This window comes from Coturnix japonica, unplaced genomic scaffold, assembly GCF_054131305.1.
Source record: "Coturnix japonica strain WE unplaced genomic scaffold, WE-NBRP24 Scf040, whole genome shotgun sequence".
NCBI lineage: Eukaryota > Metazoa > Chordata > Aves > Galliformes > Phasianidae > Coturnix > Coturnix japonica.
The window spans coordinates 4,813,962-4,826,445 of record NW_028188943.1 but is presented as its reverse complement, the minus strand read 5'-3'; the positions used below and the strand labels follow the sequence as shown (position 1 = coordinate 4,826,445).

General features: G+C 43.0%; 1 protein-coding gene across 1 annotated transcript; it reads right to left on the bottom strand.

Moving 5' to 3' along the window:
• Positions 1–545: 545 nt before the first annotated feature.
• Positions 546–3,436, bottom strand: LOC146753082 (kinesin-like protein KIF20B). The gene is made up of 4 exons (XM_085531190.1): positions 3,362–3,436; positions 2,507–2,633; positions 1,819–1,961; positions 546–804 (listed from the first exon to the last, which is right to left on the bottom strand). The coding sequence occupies exons 1-4, from the start codon at positions 3,398–3,400 to the stop codon at positions 661–663; spliced, it is 453 nt and encodes a 150-aa protein (XP_085387316.1). The 5' UTR covers positions 3,401–3,436; the 3' UTR covers positions 546–660.
• Positions 3,437–12,484: the final 9,048 nt, after the last annotated feature.

Sequence of the window (12,484 nt, the reverse complement as noted above, 5' to 3'; positions counted from 1 at the left end):
CCCAAGTCGGCTTTCATCCATGTTTTTACCTCCTGAGCAATTGAATCTATAGGAACTATTGGACATGGAGACAACACAAGGACATACTGCCAGCTGAGAACCTTTCAGCTAATTCATCCAACAGCATCTAAAGGTTCGAAGCTCACTGAGGGGGAGAACAGTATTTGGGATATTAGAATTCCCCCCAAATGTATTGGGTTTATTTTTCTAAGTTTATTAATTTAAAGCTGAATTTGCACAAGTGAGGGAAAGCACCTTTCTTCCACACTGAGGAATTGGCACCATCTTCTCTCCAAAGAAAATTCTTTAAAAAAGCCCAAAAATTAAGTATACATAAATATTAATGTGTATTCATGCTCTTCTCTCTGCCAGAGTTCTGCTAAGTACACCAGTCACGTGAAAAAAGCAAGCCAGGCCATCCTGAACAAGTACAGTTATTAATGCACAATGGGTAAATAGCAATCAGTCCCAGAGATACTGTTCCTATACAGGGGAGGCAAGACAAAAATAAATAAACCCTTAACCACAATAAAATCCAAACCCAGTTTAAGAAAGCTTGTATTTATTTCAGCCTCAATGGAGTCAGTTTGAAACTGTCAGAGAGACACGGTACACCTATATACAAATTTAAGAACACAATGGAGTAACTGTTACTGTTTATTAACAACCAGTTTTAATAATACGATAAAAGTATGTCCTGAGAAAGGGGAACAAACACGCTTCTTCAAGGTTTTTAGCTGTTCTGGATCTCAGCCGTCGCTTGATGATCAGATGATCACTTTCCTTCTTTTGTTCCTCAGATTCCTGAAGAAAACATTTCAAAAGTTACTCATCTTTTCACACAAGACTGACAAGCTCTTCTTGACCCACGCAAACATATTTCTTCCCCTAAATGGATTTCAGAATGGCACTTGCTTATTATATTTTATTCAGAAAACTATGGGATACCGAGATCATTTTAATGCAGCTTAATCACAAGGAACAAATATGGAGAATGTACAAAATCCTGTTTATCTTAAAAAAGCACACACATCTGAGGAAAGCCTGAAGGCAGCTTTCATTTTGAAATACTTGTTTTCAAAAGAGTATTATAATACTTGTTTTGTGAAACATGAAGCATTCAGAAAACATTTTTAGCCTCAATCCCTGTAGCTATGACTTGCCCAGAATTTCAGTTCTCGGTTCAGTTCCATGTTCTCAGAACTACAGTGAGAGAAGAAATTGTCTCATCTTCTTCATCCTCTAACAAAAAAAATATAACATTTTGGTTTCTGCCCCTATCATTCGTCAAATCATCAAAAAATTCAGAGGGATATTACAGTATGGGCAAATGATCACTATGCTGAACAGAAAAAGGACTCTAATATAATTAAAAGATGCAGTTCCAACAGAGCAAGAATGTTCTTAGCACAATAGCTGCCGACAGAGTCATGAAACTGGCACATCAGATCCTTTGCAAGTTGGCTTAGACAGGAGATCATAGTTTAAGCATACCTAAAAAGCTGTCTAAGTTGTGCTCTAAAAAAGCGTGTAGTAGAATAATCCCACTCCAACACACTGAAATTATCTATGATTCCAAATTAGAAGACATCTCCGTGATTGCTACATCACCTACTTAGTAAACTGTAAGCCAGCCAAACACAGAGATCTTTGAGGACAAACTAAAACAGAACAGCAGGAAGACCAACAAGAATGACTTGGTAGAATAAAGAAATACCTCAGTACTTTCAACCTCCCCCTGCAAATAGATGAAACCTCCAGTCTGTTTGGACTCCTTAGTAGTTTATTTTAAGCCAAGACTACAGTATAATCGCTTACCGAAGAAGCAGGTATTTCTAGAGGGCCAGAAACGACAGTGGAATGCAGCTTCATTTTGCATCGTTTTGGCTTGGTCTCTCCTTCTTCGAGACTTTCAGGTTCGTTTGATTTAGGAGAACTTACTGCTGACATCAGCTTCTTGGCTAGAAGAAATTTGTTTTGATACTTAAACCAATCAACTTACTGGTTTTGTGAGTCTTTAAATCAATGAATGCAAAAAAAGCTTTGTAACAAACTTGGTTAATAAACGACACATAAAATTTAAGTGAAAATACTCAGAAATTGTATTTGTTCATCGAGGCTCTTTATTGCTTCTATAGCTGAAACAGTTTATAGGTTCAGGTACGGCAGCTTAAAGCACGCATTAAAATGGAGTATGAAAGACAATCATGGCTCAGAAGTCGCTGGAAGTCAGAAACTTCAGCAGGAGTTAAACAACAGGCCTAACTTTCGTGCTGACAGAAGCACAAGACAGAACCAACTTTCTCTGTATACTTGTAGGTTTTCACAAATGTAATAATGAATCTCTGAAGAGACGAATAAATGCATTTACTTCATAAATCAAAGGACAAGACAACTTAACATGGCAGACAAGTTCTCTAAGAACACATACATTAATAGCCTACAGCAGAAACAAGCCATTCTACAATGTCTAGAAAACATGGAATAAAACTTATTCTACACCAACCTTTAGAGTGTATAATAGAAGGAGAGCTTTGAATAAAATCTCCAACTTTTTGCAGTGTTTCATCCTTCTTTTTAGTCAGTCTTGAAGCATGTACTCGCTTTCTCAGGAAGTAGTCTTTTCCGGATTTCTGTTCAACAGAGATGTGAACATGTGAAACAAGAGCATTGTTTAAACTTCATTTTAGTTCAACGTTATTTTAAGTTGACATTTTGAGCTTTACTACTGACACCTCTGTTCATTATGCTGATGATACCACAACGGCAAGTAATGTAGACAATTTTATACCCTTTAGGGAGTTGTCAAAATCTCAGCTATTTCAAGGCATACGTTTCTTAAAGTTTCTTAATAAGGCAGTAGTTTCTTTAAAAGTAGCTCCCAAGCTGTGGAGTTGTTTCTTACATAAGCTGTTCTAATTACATAAAATAAACAAACATACAAAACAGAAGACAACAGATGGGAAAAATCTACTACTCATACTCTGACCATGCCAAGGATACTGCTATCACATGTGAACATCTGTTTTTAATAACTGCCATGCATATTAATGATATGAACCTTAGTTTAATACAAAGGCTTCACTTACAAAAGCACACGATAATACACTAAAGCTTCTCTTCCCAACTATTCAGTGTGCAATATCCTTCCCTCCAAATCATTACACAGTACAGCCATTACACGCTCTGGGGACAGACTGAATTGCCCTTTGGTTAGCTTATGGAATTTAATAGGAAGAGCTCATAAGCATGTAAGATTCCCATTCAGGTATACACATAAGGATAAGACACTGCTTCTTTCGTGTGACCACACAATTACAGGAAGTCCCAAGCTAGCTTCAAAACTAGAACAAAAACCAACCATTTTCTCGTCACTTGCAGAGGGTGAATTAAAAGCCATGACAGATTTTGTATTTTTCGTGTTCTCACTTTTCACAAAATCCTGGGAAAATAAGACAAGTTTCAGCCATGATTCTTTTGGAAAGAACAATTGATGTCACAAAAGTGAACACTTTAAACACTTTTGCTAATAGTAGGGAAGTATTTGCTAGTGGTAACTATTCCACTGTAAATCAAATAATAAATAAGCATTCAATTATAAAAACAGGACATTAAGATATCAGTATTAGACATCTCATAATGTCTAAAAGCTGATTTATGTCTACAGGTTTCAAAGAAAATACACAATGGAGTTAATAGAAATTCCCTTCTCTTAAACCATTATCACTGAGCTTGGCTATTAGTTTTGTTCATTAAAGCAGTTCATTGATTAAATTCTTCAACTACTTTACTGAGGTAGAAATAGCATTTTTTTAATGCTTAAATGAGAATGGTAAAAAGGCATCAGATATTTTGTTTTCTGTTGGGTCTAGGTCATACCTCATCCATGTCATCACTTCTTTTCTTTTTTGCCTTAGGCATTTTCACTCCTAAAGGTATCATGCTGCCGTGCTGCTTTATCTCCATCTTATCAGGTTGCAGAGGTGTCACTGGGATTTCCAGCTCCGGTTTTGGGAACCGACTAGTTTTGCCATTTTCTGCGGATACTCCAGAAGAGTCAAGGACAGTTTCCAAATGCTCCTGATAGCACAGAAGAATTTTAAGTGCAAGTGTTAAGGTAGCCATGAGATTAAAAAGCTATAAAGCATCTGGAAAAGGATATGTAAGCATTCGATTTTCCTGCTGTAAAAACACTTGTAACAGAAGGAGTCTATTTCAGTTACAGCAGAGTTTTACCCTTCTTTCCTAGAACTTGTTACATTTAAAATTATTTCCAATCTATGATCACAAAAAAAGTTCTCCATGTTAAACTGAGCCTGATACTTTACAAGTCATTTTTTCTCAAGGGCACAGACAACTACACTTTTTTTTAATAGAGAGTGGTGGTAGAACTGACACGATTTTCTTCATCTCAACTCTGCTGCGTCAGAACTGGGCAGGAACCGGAGCATTTGATTCAAGTGTTCGATTAACTTCCAGCTTAATCTTAGGGAATTTGCCCTTCCTCTTCTACACTAGAGATGTTATTTACATAAGTAAGGTCCAGCTGGCAAGGTGCAAGCCCAGTACAAGTCATTAAAGAACTCCATTGCTGTCTTTTCCCTGGAGAGAATACAGACATTCAAGCAATGACACCGTACTTAAGCTGAAGGCTATCATGTACCTGCTCATGGTCAAATGGCAGCAAATGCACAGCTAAGTGACAGGGAAATGTCAGTATGCATTTCCCCAGCAGCACTTACTGTCCACAATCCACCCAATCCTGTTTTTCTCAACAGGAACAACAAAGTCAGAACTGAGATCACCTGGACTCCTCCTTCTCTATGGCAGGAATTCAGCTAGCATATCAAAAATGAGTTCAGATGCTGGTTGAACACATGGAAGACAGGCTGTCATGGTTTAATAATTTTGTATTTTTTTTTTGCTATCAGTATTCCACATCATAACATCATATAAAGCATGAATAATTTTACTGAATCTGCAACTTACAGAAGAAGACTACATCTCCCAGGGAACAACACGATAGGTCACGGGACCTGGACTCTATATTAACTCTGTCGCAGAACAGACTGACGTCTTTCGAGTTCTGGCGTTCAGGGGAGTGTGTGGGAGCCTTCAGCCGTTCGCCTAGATTTACAGTAGGCCTCTCGGTTACGGGACTCATTCTCTCTCCTATTTTGCTTGATTCGTTAGCTCAATTTTCAATTATATTGTATTATATTGTGTTATCCTGTATTTCGATATAGTATTTAGTAAATAAGTGTGCCTCCTTAGATCGTTGCCGCTGTTTTCTTTTTCCTAATTAATTTTTTTTTCCTTTCGGCCTAGGGCCCCTCCGGGGCCCACAGCCCCCTGTCACGGGCGCAGGTGGATTTTTAGTTCAAACCGTGACAGATTTTGGTGGAGGATGCGGGCAGATTGAGTTGCTGTTTTTCTGTGTTTTCTTCTGTTGCTCTTTTAGCTTTTAACAGAGCTACGAGTTTTTTTCCCTGTTAAGGAGCTATCTCGTGTTTGCGATTCTGCACCTGCGAGCTTGACCTTGAAAGTCCAGGCGGACTGCCAATACTCCAGTATATTTTATAAACACTGCTGAGCTTTGTTTTCTTTTACTTTTTTCTCTCTATTGGAAAAAAAAAAAAAAATGTTTTCTCTACTAAATTTGTTTTACCAGGGACTGTGTGCCATTGGTTCTTTTTTTGAGACGCTCCGAACATATTGGGCTATGTTTAAGCTAGCCACTTTTTCTTATGGAGCTATACAATTGTATAATGGATTGAAAGCATGGTTAGCAATGCTCACTTCGTATCTGTATACAGCTCCAGAGGGAGCAACTAATGCAACTAATTATACAGAAATGGTGATTTTTAAGCGTGCTCCTCTTTCTTTCTATGAATCCTTTATGCAGTTTTTGAATGATCAGTGGGCCACACTCTTAATCTCCCTGATCTTACTGTTGATTATTGTAATAATCTCACTCAGTATCTGGATTTATAACATCCGGAGGAAGTCTTCCCTAGAACCAGAGAATACTGAGTGGCAGGGAATTGAAGAGATTCTCAAAGGACAGACATCTTCAGTGTTATGGAGCTTCACTCCTGAACACTTGAAGAATCCTGAGAGTTTGATTGCATATTTGAGGCAGGAATGTTGTGGCTCAGGCAGATCTCAGGAGGCACAAATGATTTTGGGCCTAGCTAATGCTTATTGGGCCTTAGTCAATACCATTCCTGAGAGGGAAGTTTTTGAAGCTGAGAGAGAGAGTCTCAGGGCCGAGAAGGAGAGTCTTAGAGCTGAGGCAGAAAAACTTTGGGCTGAGAAGGTAGAGAGAGAAAAAGCTTTTGAAGCTGAGAGAAAAGATCTCCTGTACCAACGAGACTCAATCTGGTACGAGAAAGAGAATCTTAGAGCTGACGCAGAAAAACTTTGGGATGAGAAAAGCTCCCTGCAATCCCAACTCAACACTCTCCAGTCCGAGCACAGCGCCCTCCGGTCCGAGCACGACACTCTCCAGTCCGAGCACAGCGCCCTCCGGTCCGAGCACGACACTCTCCAGTCCGAGCACAGCGCCCTCCAGTCCGAGCATGACACTCTCCAGACTGAGCGCGATGCCCTCTGGTCCGAGCACGACACTCTCCAGTCCGAGCACAGCGCCCTCCGGTCCGAGCACGACACTCTCCAGTCCGAGCACAGCGCCCTCCGGTCCGAGCACGACACTCTCCAGTCCGAGCACAGTGCCCTCCGGTCCGAGTACAACACTCTCCAGACTGAGCGCGATGCCCTCCGGACTGAGCACAATGCCCTCCAGACCGAGCACAACACTCTCCAGTCCAAGTATGACGCCATCCAGTCTGAGTGCGGCACCCTTCAGGCCAAGCATGATGCCTTCCAATCCAACTGTGACACCCTCCAGTCCGAGCACAACACTCTTCAGTCTGTGCATAATGCCCTCCGGTCCGAGCATAACGCTCTTCAGACTGAGCACAATGCCCTTCGGACCGAGCACAACACTCTTCAGTCCGAGCATAACACTCTTCAGACCGAGCACAATGCCCTCCAGACCAAGCTCAACACTCTCCAGACTGAGCACACTGCCCTCCAGGCCGAGCATAACGTCCTCCGGTTCGGATACAACACTCTCCAGTCCAACTACAACAGCCTCCAGACTGAGCTTGGTGCTGTCCAGTTTGAGCGGAACGCTCTCCGAGACCAGCTATGTGCCCTCCAGGGTGAGTTGAATGTATTTAACCAACTACCAGGGGCACATGTAGTCCAATTTGGCCAGCCATTGGGGGCACATGTAGTCCAATCTGACCAGCCACCGGGGGCACAGGTAGTCCAATTGGACCAACCATCTGGGACACCAGATACAATGTTGGTTGCCCCTGTAAGAGGGCGAAAGACAAAAAAAGTTTCGACTCAGTTAGAGAAAATGCAGAAGGAGTTAGAAGAGCGGAGGGAGTTAGGAGAGCAGGACTCGGGAGACTCAGGGGAGCAGGGGGAGTCAGAAGACCAGAAGAAGTTGGAGGAGCAGAGGATGTTAGAGGGGTATAAGAAGATGATAGAGGAGCAGAGGTTAGAGGAGCAGAAGATGATAGAGGAGCAGAAGAAGTTAGAGGAGCAGAGAAAGTTAGGAGAGAGGAAAAAGAAGGAGGGTTACCTGGAGGAAATAACACAAGCATCAGGGTCAGGGTCAGAGTCAGAAGAGGAGCCAAAAGCTACTTTTTCTTTACGAGAATTTCTCAAGTCCAAACTTGTAGATGGGGCAGCCTCATCAACACAGTTGCCACCATCAACACCTGGGACTCTTGATAGAGCAAAAGGTGAGCAAAGTATTACGACCATTATTGATCGATCTTTTAAACTGAGTGAAATTCGAGATCTAAGAAAGGATTACACACGTCAGCCAAAAGAAAATATGGTCACTTGGTTACTTCGCTGCTGGGACAATGGTGCCAACAGTGCATGGCTCGATGGCAGTGAAGCTCGCCAACTGGGTAGCATTTCCAGGGACCCACGTGTGGACAGAGGTATTGGCACATGCCAAAATCGGTCCTACACCCTCTGGAAGCGGATGTTGATAGCGGTAAGAGATAGATTCCCCTTTAAACGGGACTTGGAGCCTGAGAGAAAGAAATGGACTGATATTGAGAAAGGTATCCAGTTTTTGAGAGAAAATGCTCTGGTGGAAATGCTATACAGCCGCGAGTTCAATCGTAATGATCCAGACCAATTACATGATCCCGAAGCAGTCCGCGTTCCACGACAAATGTGGCGTGACTTTACAAAAGCAGCTCCAGAAAAGCATGCCAGTGCACTTGCATTAGTATATGGCAAAGGGGACAGGAAACCCTTTGTGAATGAACTAATTGGCAGACTTCAGGAACTTGAATTATTTATAAGCGCCACAGAAGTTAATCTGTATACTTCAGCCATTGTCAAAATTGTGGAAAGGTTAAACGAAGTGGAGGGAACACAAAATGATATTATTGACAAATTGGCTAATGTGCCTGATGTAGATGAATCCACGGTGGTACAAGATGATGGAAACCAGGATTTCCACAATCGCCTATTGAGGAAGCTAAACAACATGAGTTCCTCTCGACCTGTATCATCGAAAATCTCAACCATTAAAAAGAGACGTCCTCGTATTCAAGCAAATGACGATGATAAGTCACCTCGAATCAACAATGAGACTACACGTCTTGCCTTGTTGCTTTTCCTCTGTAGTCATGGGGAGGACATGAAGAAGTGGTGTAATTCATCCACTTCTGCACTTCAGGCACGAGTGAAAGAATTACAAGGTGAAACAACTACCAAGGTGAACTCTTCCAAGAAGGGGAGAGTTCCAGTTGCTGCAAGTCAACGAGGTAAACAATAGAGGGGCCCTGCCCCCAGCCAGGGGGGGGAAAGGGACAACAGAGTATACTGGACTGTGTGGATTAAGTGGCCTGGCACATCTCAACCACAGAAATATAAAGCCTTGGTGGACACTGGTGCACAATGCACCCTAATGCCCTCAAGTCACCAAGGGACACAACCAATATATATCCATGGAGTGACTGGGGGTTCCCAAGAATTGACTATGTTGGAGGCCGAAATAAGCCTCACTGGTAAAAACTGGCGAAGGCACCCTATTGTGACTGGTCCAGAGGCTCCATGTATACTGGGAATCGATTACCTTAGGATGGGATATTTCAAGGATCCCAAGGGGTATCGATGGGCTTTTGGGATAGCTGCTGTAAACACAAATGGTGTTAAGCAGCTGTCAACTTTACCTGGTCTGTCAGATGATCCTTCTGCTGTGGGGTTGCTCCAGGTAAAAGACCAAGAGGTACCAATTGCCACCAAAGTGGTTCACAGACGGCAGTACCGCACCAATAGGGACTCATTGCTCCCCATTCACAAGCTAATTCGCCAATTAGAAAATCAGGGAGTGATTAGCAAAACGCACTCGCCTTTTAACAGCCCCATATGGCCAGTGCGTAAAACCAGTGGGGAATGGAGGCTGACGGTAGATTACCGTGGCCTGAATGAAGTTACACCTCCATTAAGTGCTGCTGTACCAGACATGCTAGAACTCCAGTATGAATTGGAGTCAAAAGAAGCTAGGTGGTATGCCACCATTGATATTGCTAATGCCTTCTTTTCCATCCCATTGGCTGCAAAATGTAGGCCACAGTTTGCTTTTACCTGGAGAGGTATTCAGTATACCTGGAACCGTTTACCCCAGGGGTGGAAGCACAGCCCAACAATTTGCCATGGATTGATCCAAGCTGTTTTGGAACAGGGTAATGCTCCTGAGCACTTGCAGTATATTGATGACATTGTAGTGTGGGGCCATACAGCAGCAGAGGTTTCCAAGAAAGGGAAACAGATAATCCAAATTCTTTTGAAAGCTGGTTTTGCCATTAAGCGCAGCAAGGTGAAGGGGCCTGCCCAGGAAATCCAGTTCTTAGGTATAAAATGGCAAGATGGACGTCGTCACATCCCAGCAGATGTGATTGACAAAATCACTGCTATGTCTCCGCCCACAAATAAAACAGAGACCCAATCTTTTCTGGGAGTAGTGGGCTTTTGGAGAATGCATGTCCCAAACTACAGCCACATAGTGAGCCCTCTCTATCAGGTAACACGGAAGAAGAATAATTTCTCATGGGGTCCTGAGCAGCAGCAGGCTTTTGAGCAGATAAAACAAGAAATAGCCCGTGCCGTGGCCTTGGGGCCAGTACGGACGGGACAGGATGTGAAGAACATCCTCTACACTGCTGCTGGAGAGAAAGGTCCCACCTGGAGTTTGTGGCAAAGAGCCTCAGGAGAGACCCGAGGCCGACCCCTAGGATTTTGGAGTCGAGCATATAAAGGGTCTGAGGAGCGCTACACTCCGACTGAGAAGGAGATCTTAGCCGTGTATGAGGGGGTTCGGGCTGCTTCTGAAGTAGTTGGGACAGAGGTTCAGCTTCTTCTAGCACCTCGCTTGCCAGTAATTAACTGGATGTTTAAAGGACAGGTTCCCTCCACCCATCATGCTACTGATGCCACTTGGAGTAAGTGGATTTCATTAATTACTCAGCGAGCTCGAATGGGAAAACTCAGCCGTCCTGGAATTCTAGAAGTGATCATGGACTGGCCTGAGAGTAAAAAAATTGAAACACCACCTACAGAAGAGGTATCACGTGCTAAAGAGGCACCACCATACAATGAGCTACCAGAAAACGAAAAGAAATTTGCCCTATTCACAGACGGATCATGTCGTATTGTAGGGAAGCATCGCAGATGGAAAGCTGCTGTATGGAGCCCCACACGACAAGTTGCAGAGGCCACTGAAGGTAAAGGAGAATCAAGTCAATTTGCCGAGGTAAAGGCTGTTCAGCTGGCTTTAGATGTGGCTGAACGGGAGAGGTGGCCAATGCTTCATCTTTATACTGATTCATGGATGGTGGCAAATGCCTTATGGGGGTGGTTGCAACAGTGGGAGGATGATAATTGGCAACGAAAGGGTAAACCTGTTTGGGCTGCTGAACTGTGGAAAGACATTGCTGCCCGAATAAGGAACATTGTTGTAAAGGTGCGCCATGTAGATGCTCATGTGCCTAAAAGTAAGGCTACTGAAGAACATAAAAATAACCATCAGGTTGATCGAGCTGCCAAAATTGAGGTGGCTCAAATAGACTTGGACTGGCAGAACAAGGGTGAATTATTCCTAGCTCGGTGGGCCCATGAGACTTCAGGTCATCAAGGAAGGGATGCAACATATAAGTGGGCCAGAGACCGAGGGGTGGACTTAACTATGGACGCTATTGCTCAGGTTATTCATGATTGTGAAACATGCGCCATAATTAAACAAGCCAAGAGGATGAAACCTCTTTGGGGGGAAGGGCGATGGCAAAAGTATAAATATGGAGAGGCATGGCAGGTTGATTATATCACCTTGCCACGATCTCGCAATGGTAAGCGTTATGTACTCACCATGGTGGAGGCAACCACTGGGTGGCTCGAAACATACGCAGTACCCCATGCTACCGCCCGAAACACCATATTAGGGTTGGAAAAGCAAATCCTGTGGCGGCATGGCACTCCAGAAAGAATTGAATCAGATAATGGGACCCATTTTAAAAATTCCCTTGTAACCACTTGGGCCAAAAATCATGGCATTGAGTGGATTTACCATATTCCCTATCATGCACCAGCTTCTGGTAAGATTGAACGATTCAATGGGTTGTTGAAAACTATGTTAAAAGCAATGGGTGGCGGAACGTATAAAAATTGGGAGAACCATTTAGCAGAAGCCACCTGGTTGGTCAACACTCGAGGATCTAGTAATCGCAATGGTCCTAACCAATCCAGCTCCCTACGTACCGTGGAGGGAGATAAGGTTCCTGTAGTACACATAAAGAGCGTGTTGGGAAAGACGGTTTGGGTCCTTCCAGCATCTGGAAAGGGCAAACCTTTCCGGGGTACTGTCTTTGCCCAGGGACCTGGGTGCACATGGTGGGTGATGGACAAAAATGGGAATGTTCAATGTGTACCACAAGGGAATTTGATGTTGGGGGAGTGCAGCCAATGATTTTCCTGTAAATATATAGGTAGAGTCTCAGAAAATATTTCAATTAGGTACAGAATAGTTCAATTAGGTATAGGACTTAAGATAGAGTGGATTAATGTTAAGGAAACACTTTTTCTCTATATACCTTAATTAGGCATTCTGTAAGCAAGTTTTCCATCAGGACTCTATATCCTGCACTGGCCATGCATGTGTAGAGCACACATGGAAAGAAGTATAAGTCAAAAGGAAATCTGCTGTGGTGGCTGGGAAAGGATGAGTGCACCTTGATGTGGGGGACGCCCTACTAGCGCTGCCTTTCCCCTCTACCGCTGACATGTTTTCCTTTTTCTGGCAGTTTTGCCATTTTCTCAAAATTAATAAATAGTAGGTTAGGTTATAGAGTTTTGTTCTCAACTTAGGGATTTGTATGGAATAAATATA

Coding starts and splice junctions, on each gene's coding strand:
- LOC146753082 (XM_085531190.1), bottom strand. CDS start 3,400: ATGGCTTTTAATTCACCCTCTGCAAGTGACGAGAAAATG. Junction 1,962..2,506: donor TTCTATTATACACTCTAAAG/GTTGGTGTAGAA, acceptor AATTTCTTCTAG/CCAAGAAGCTGATGTCAGCA. Junction 805..1,818: donor TAGAAATACCTGCTTCTTCG/GTAAGCGATTAT, acceptor TGTTTTCTTCAG/GAATCTGAGGAACAAAAGAA.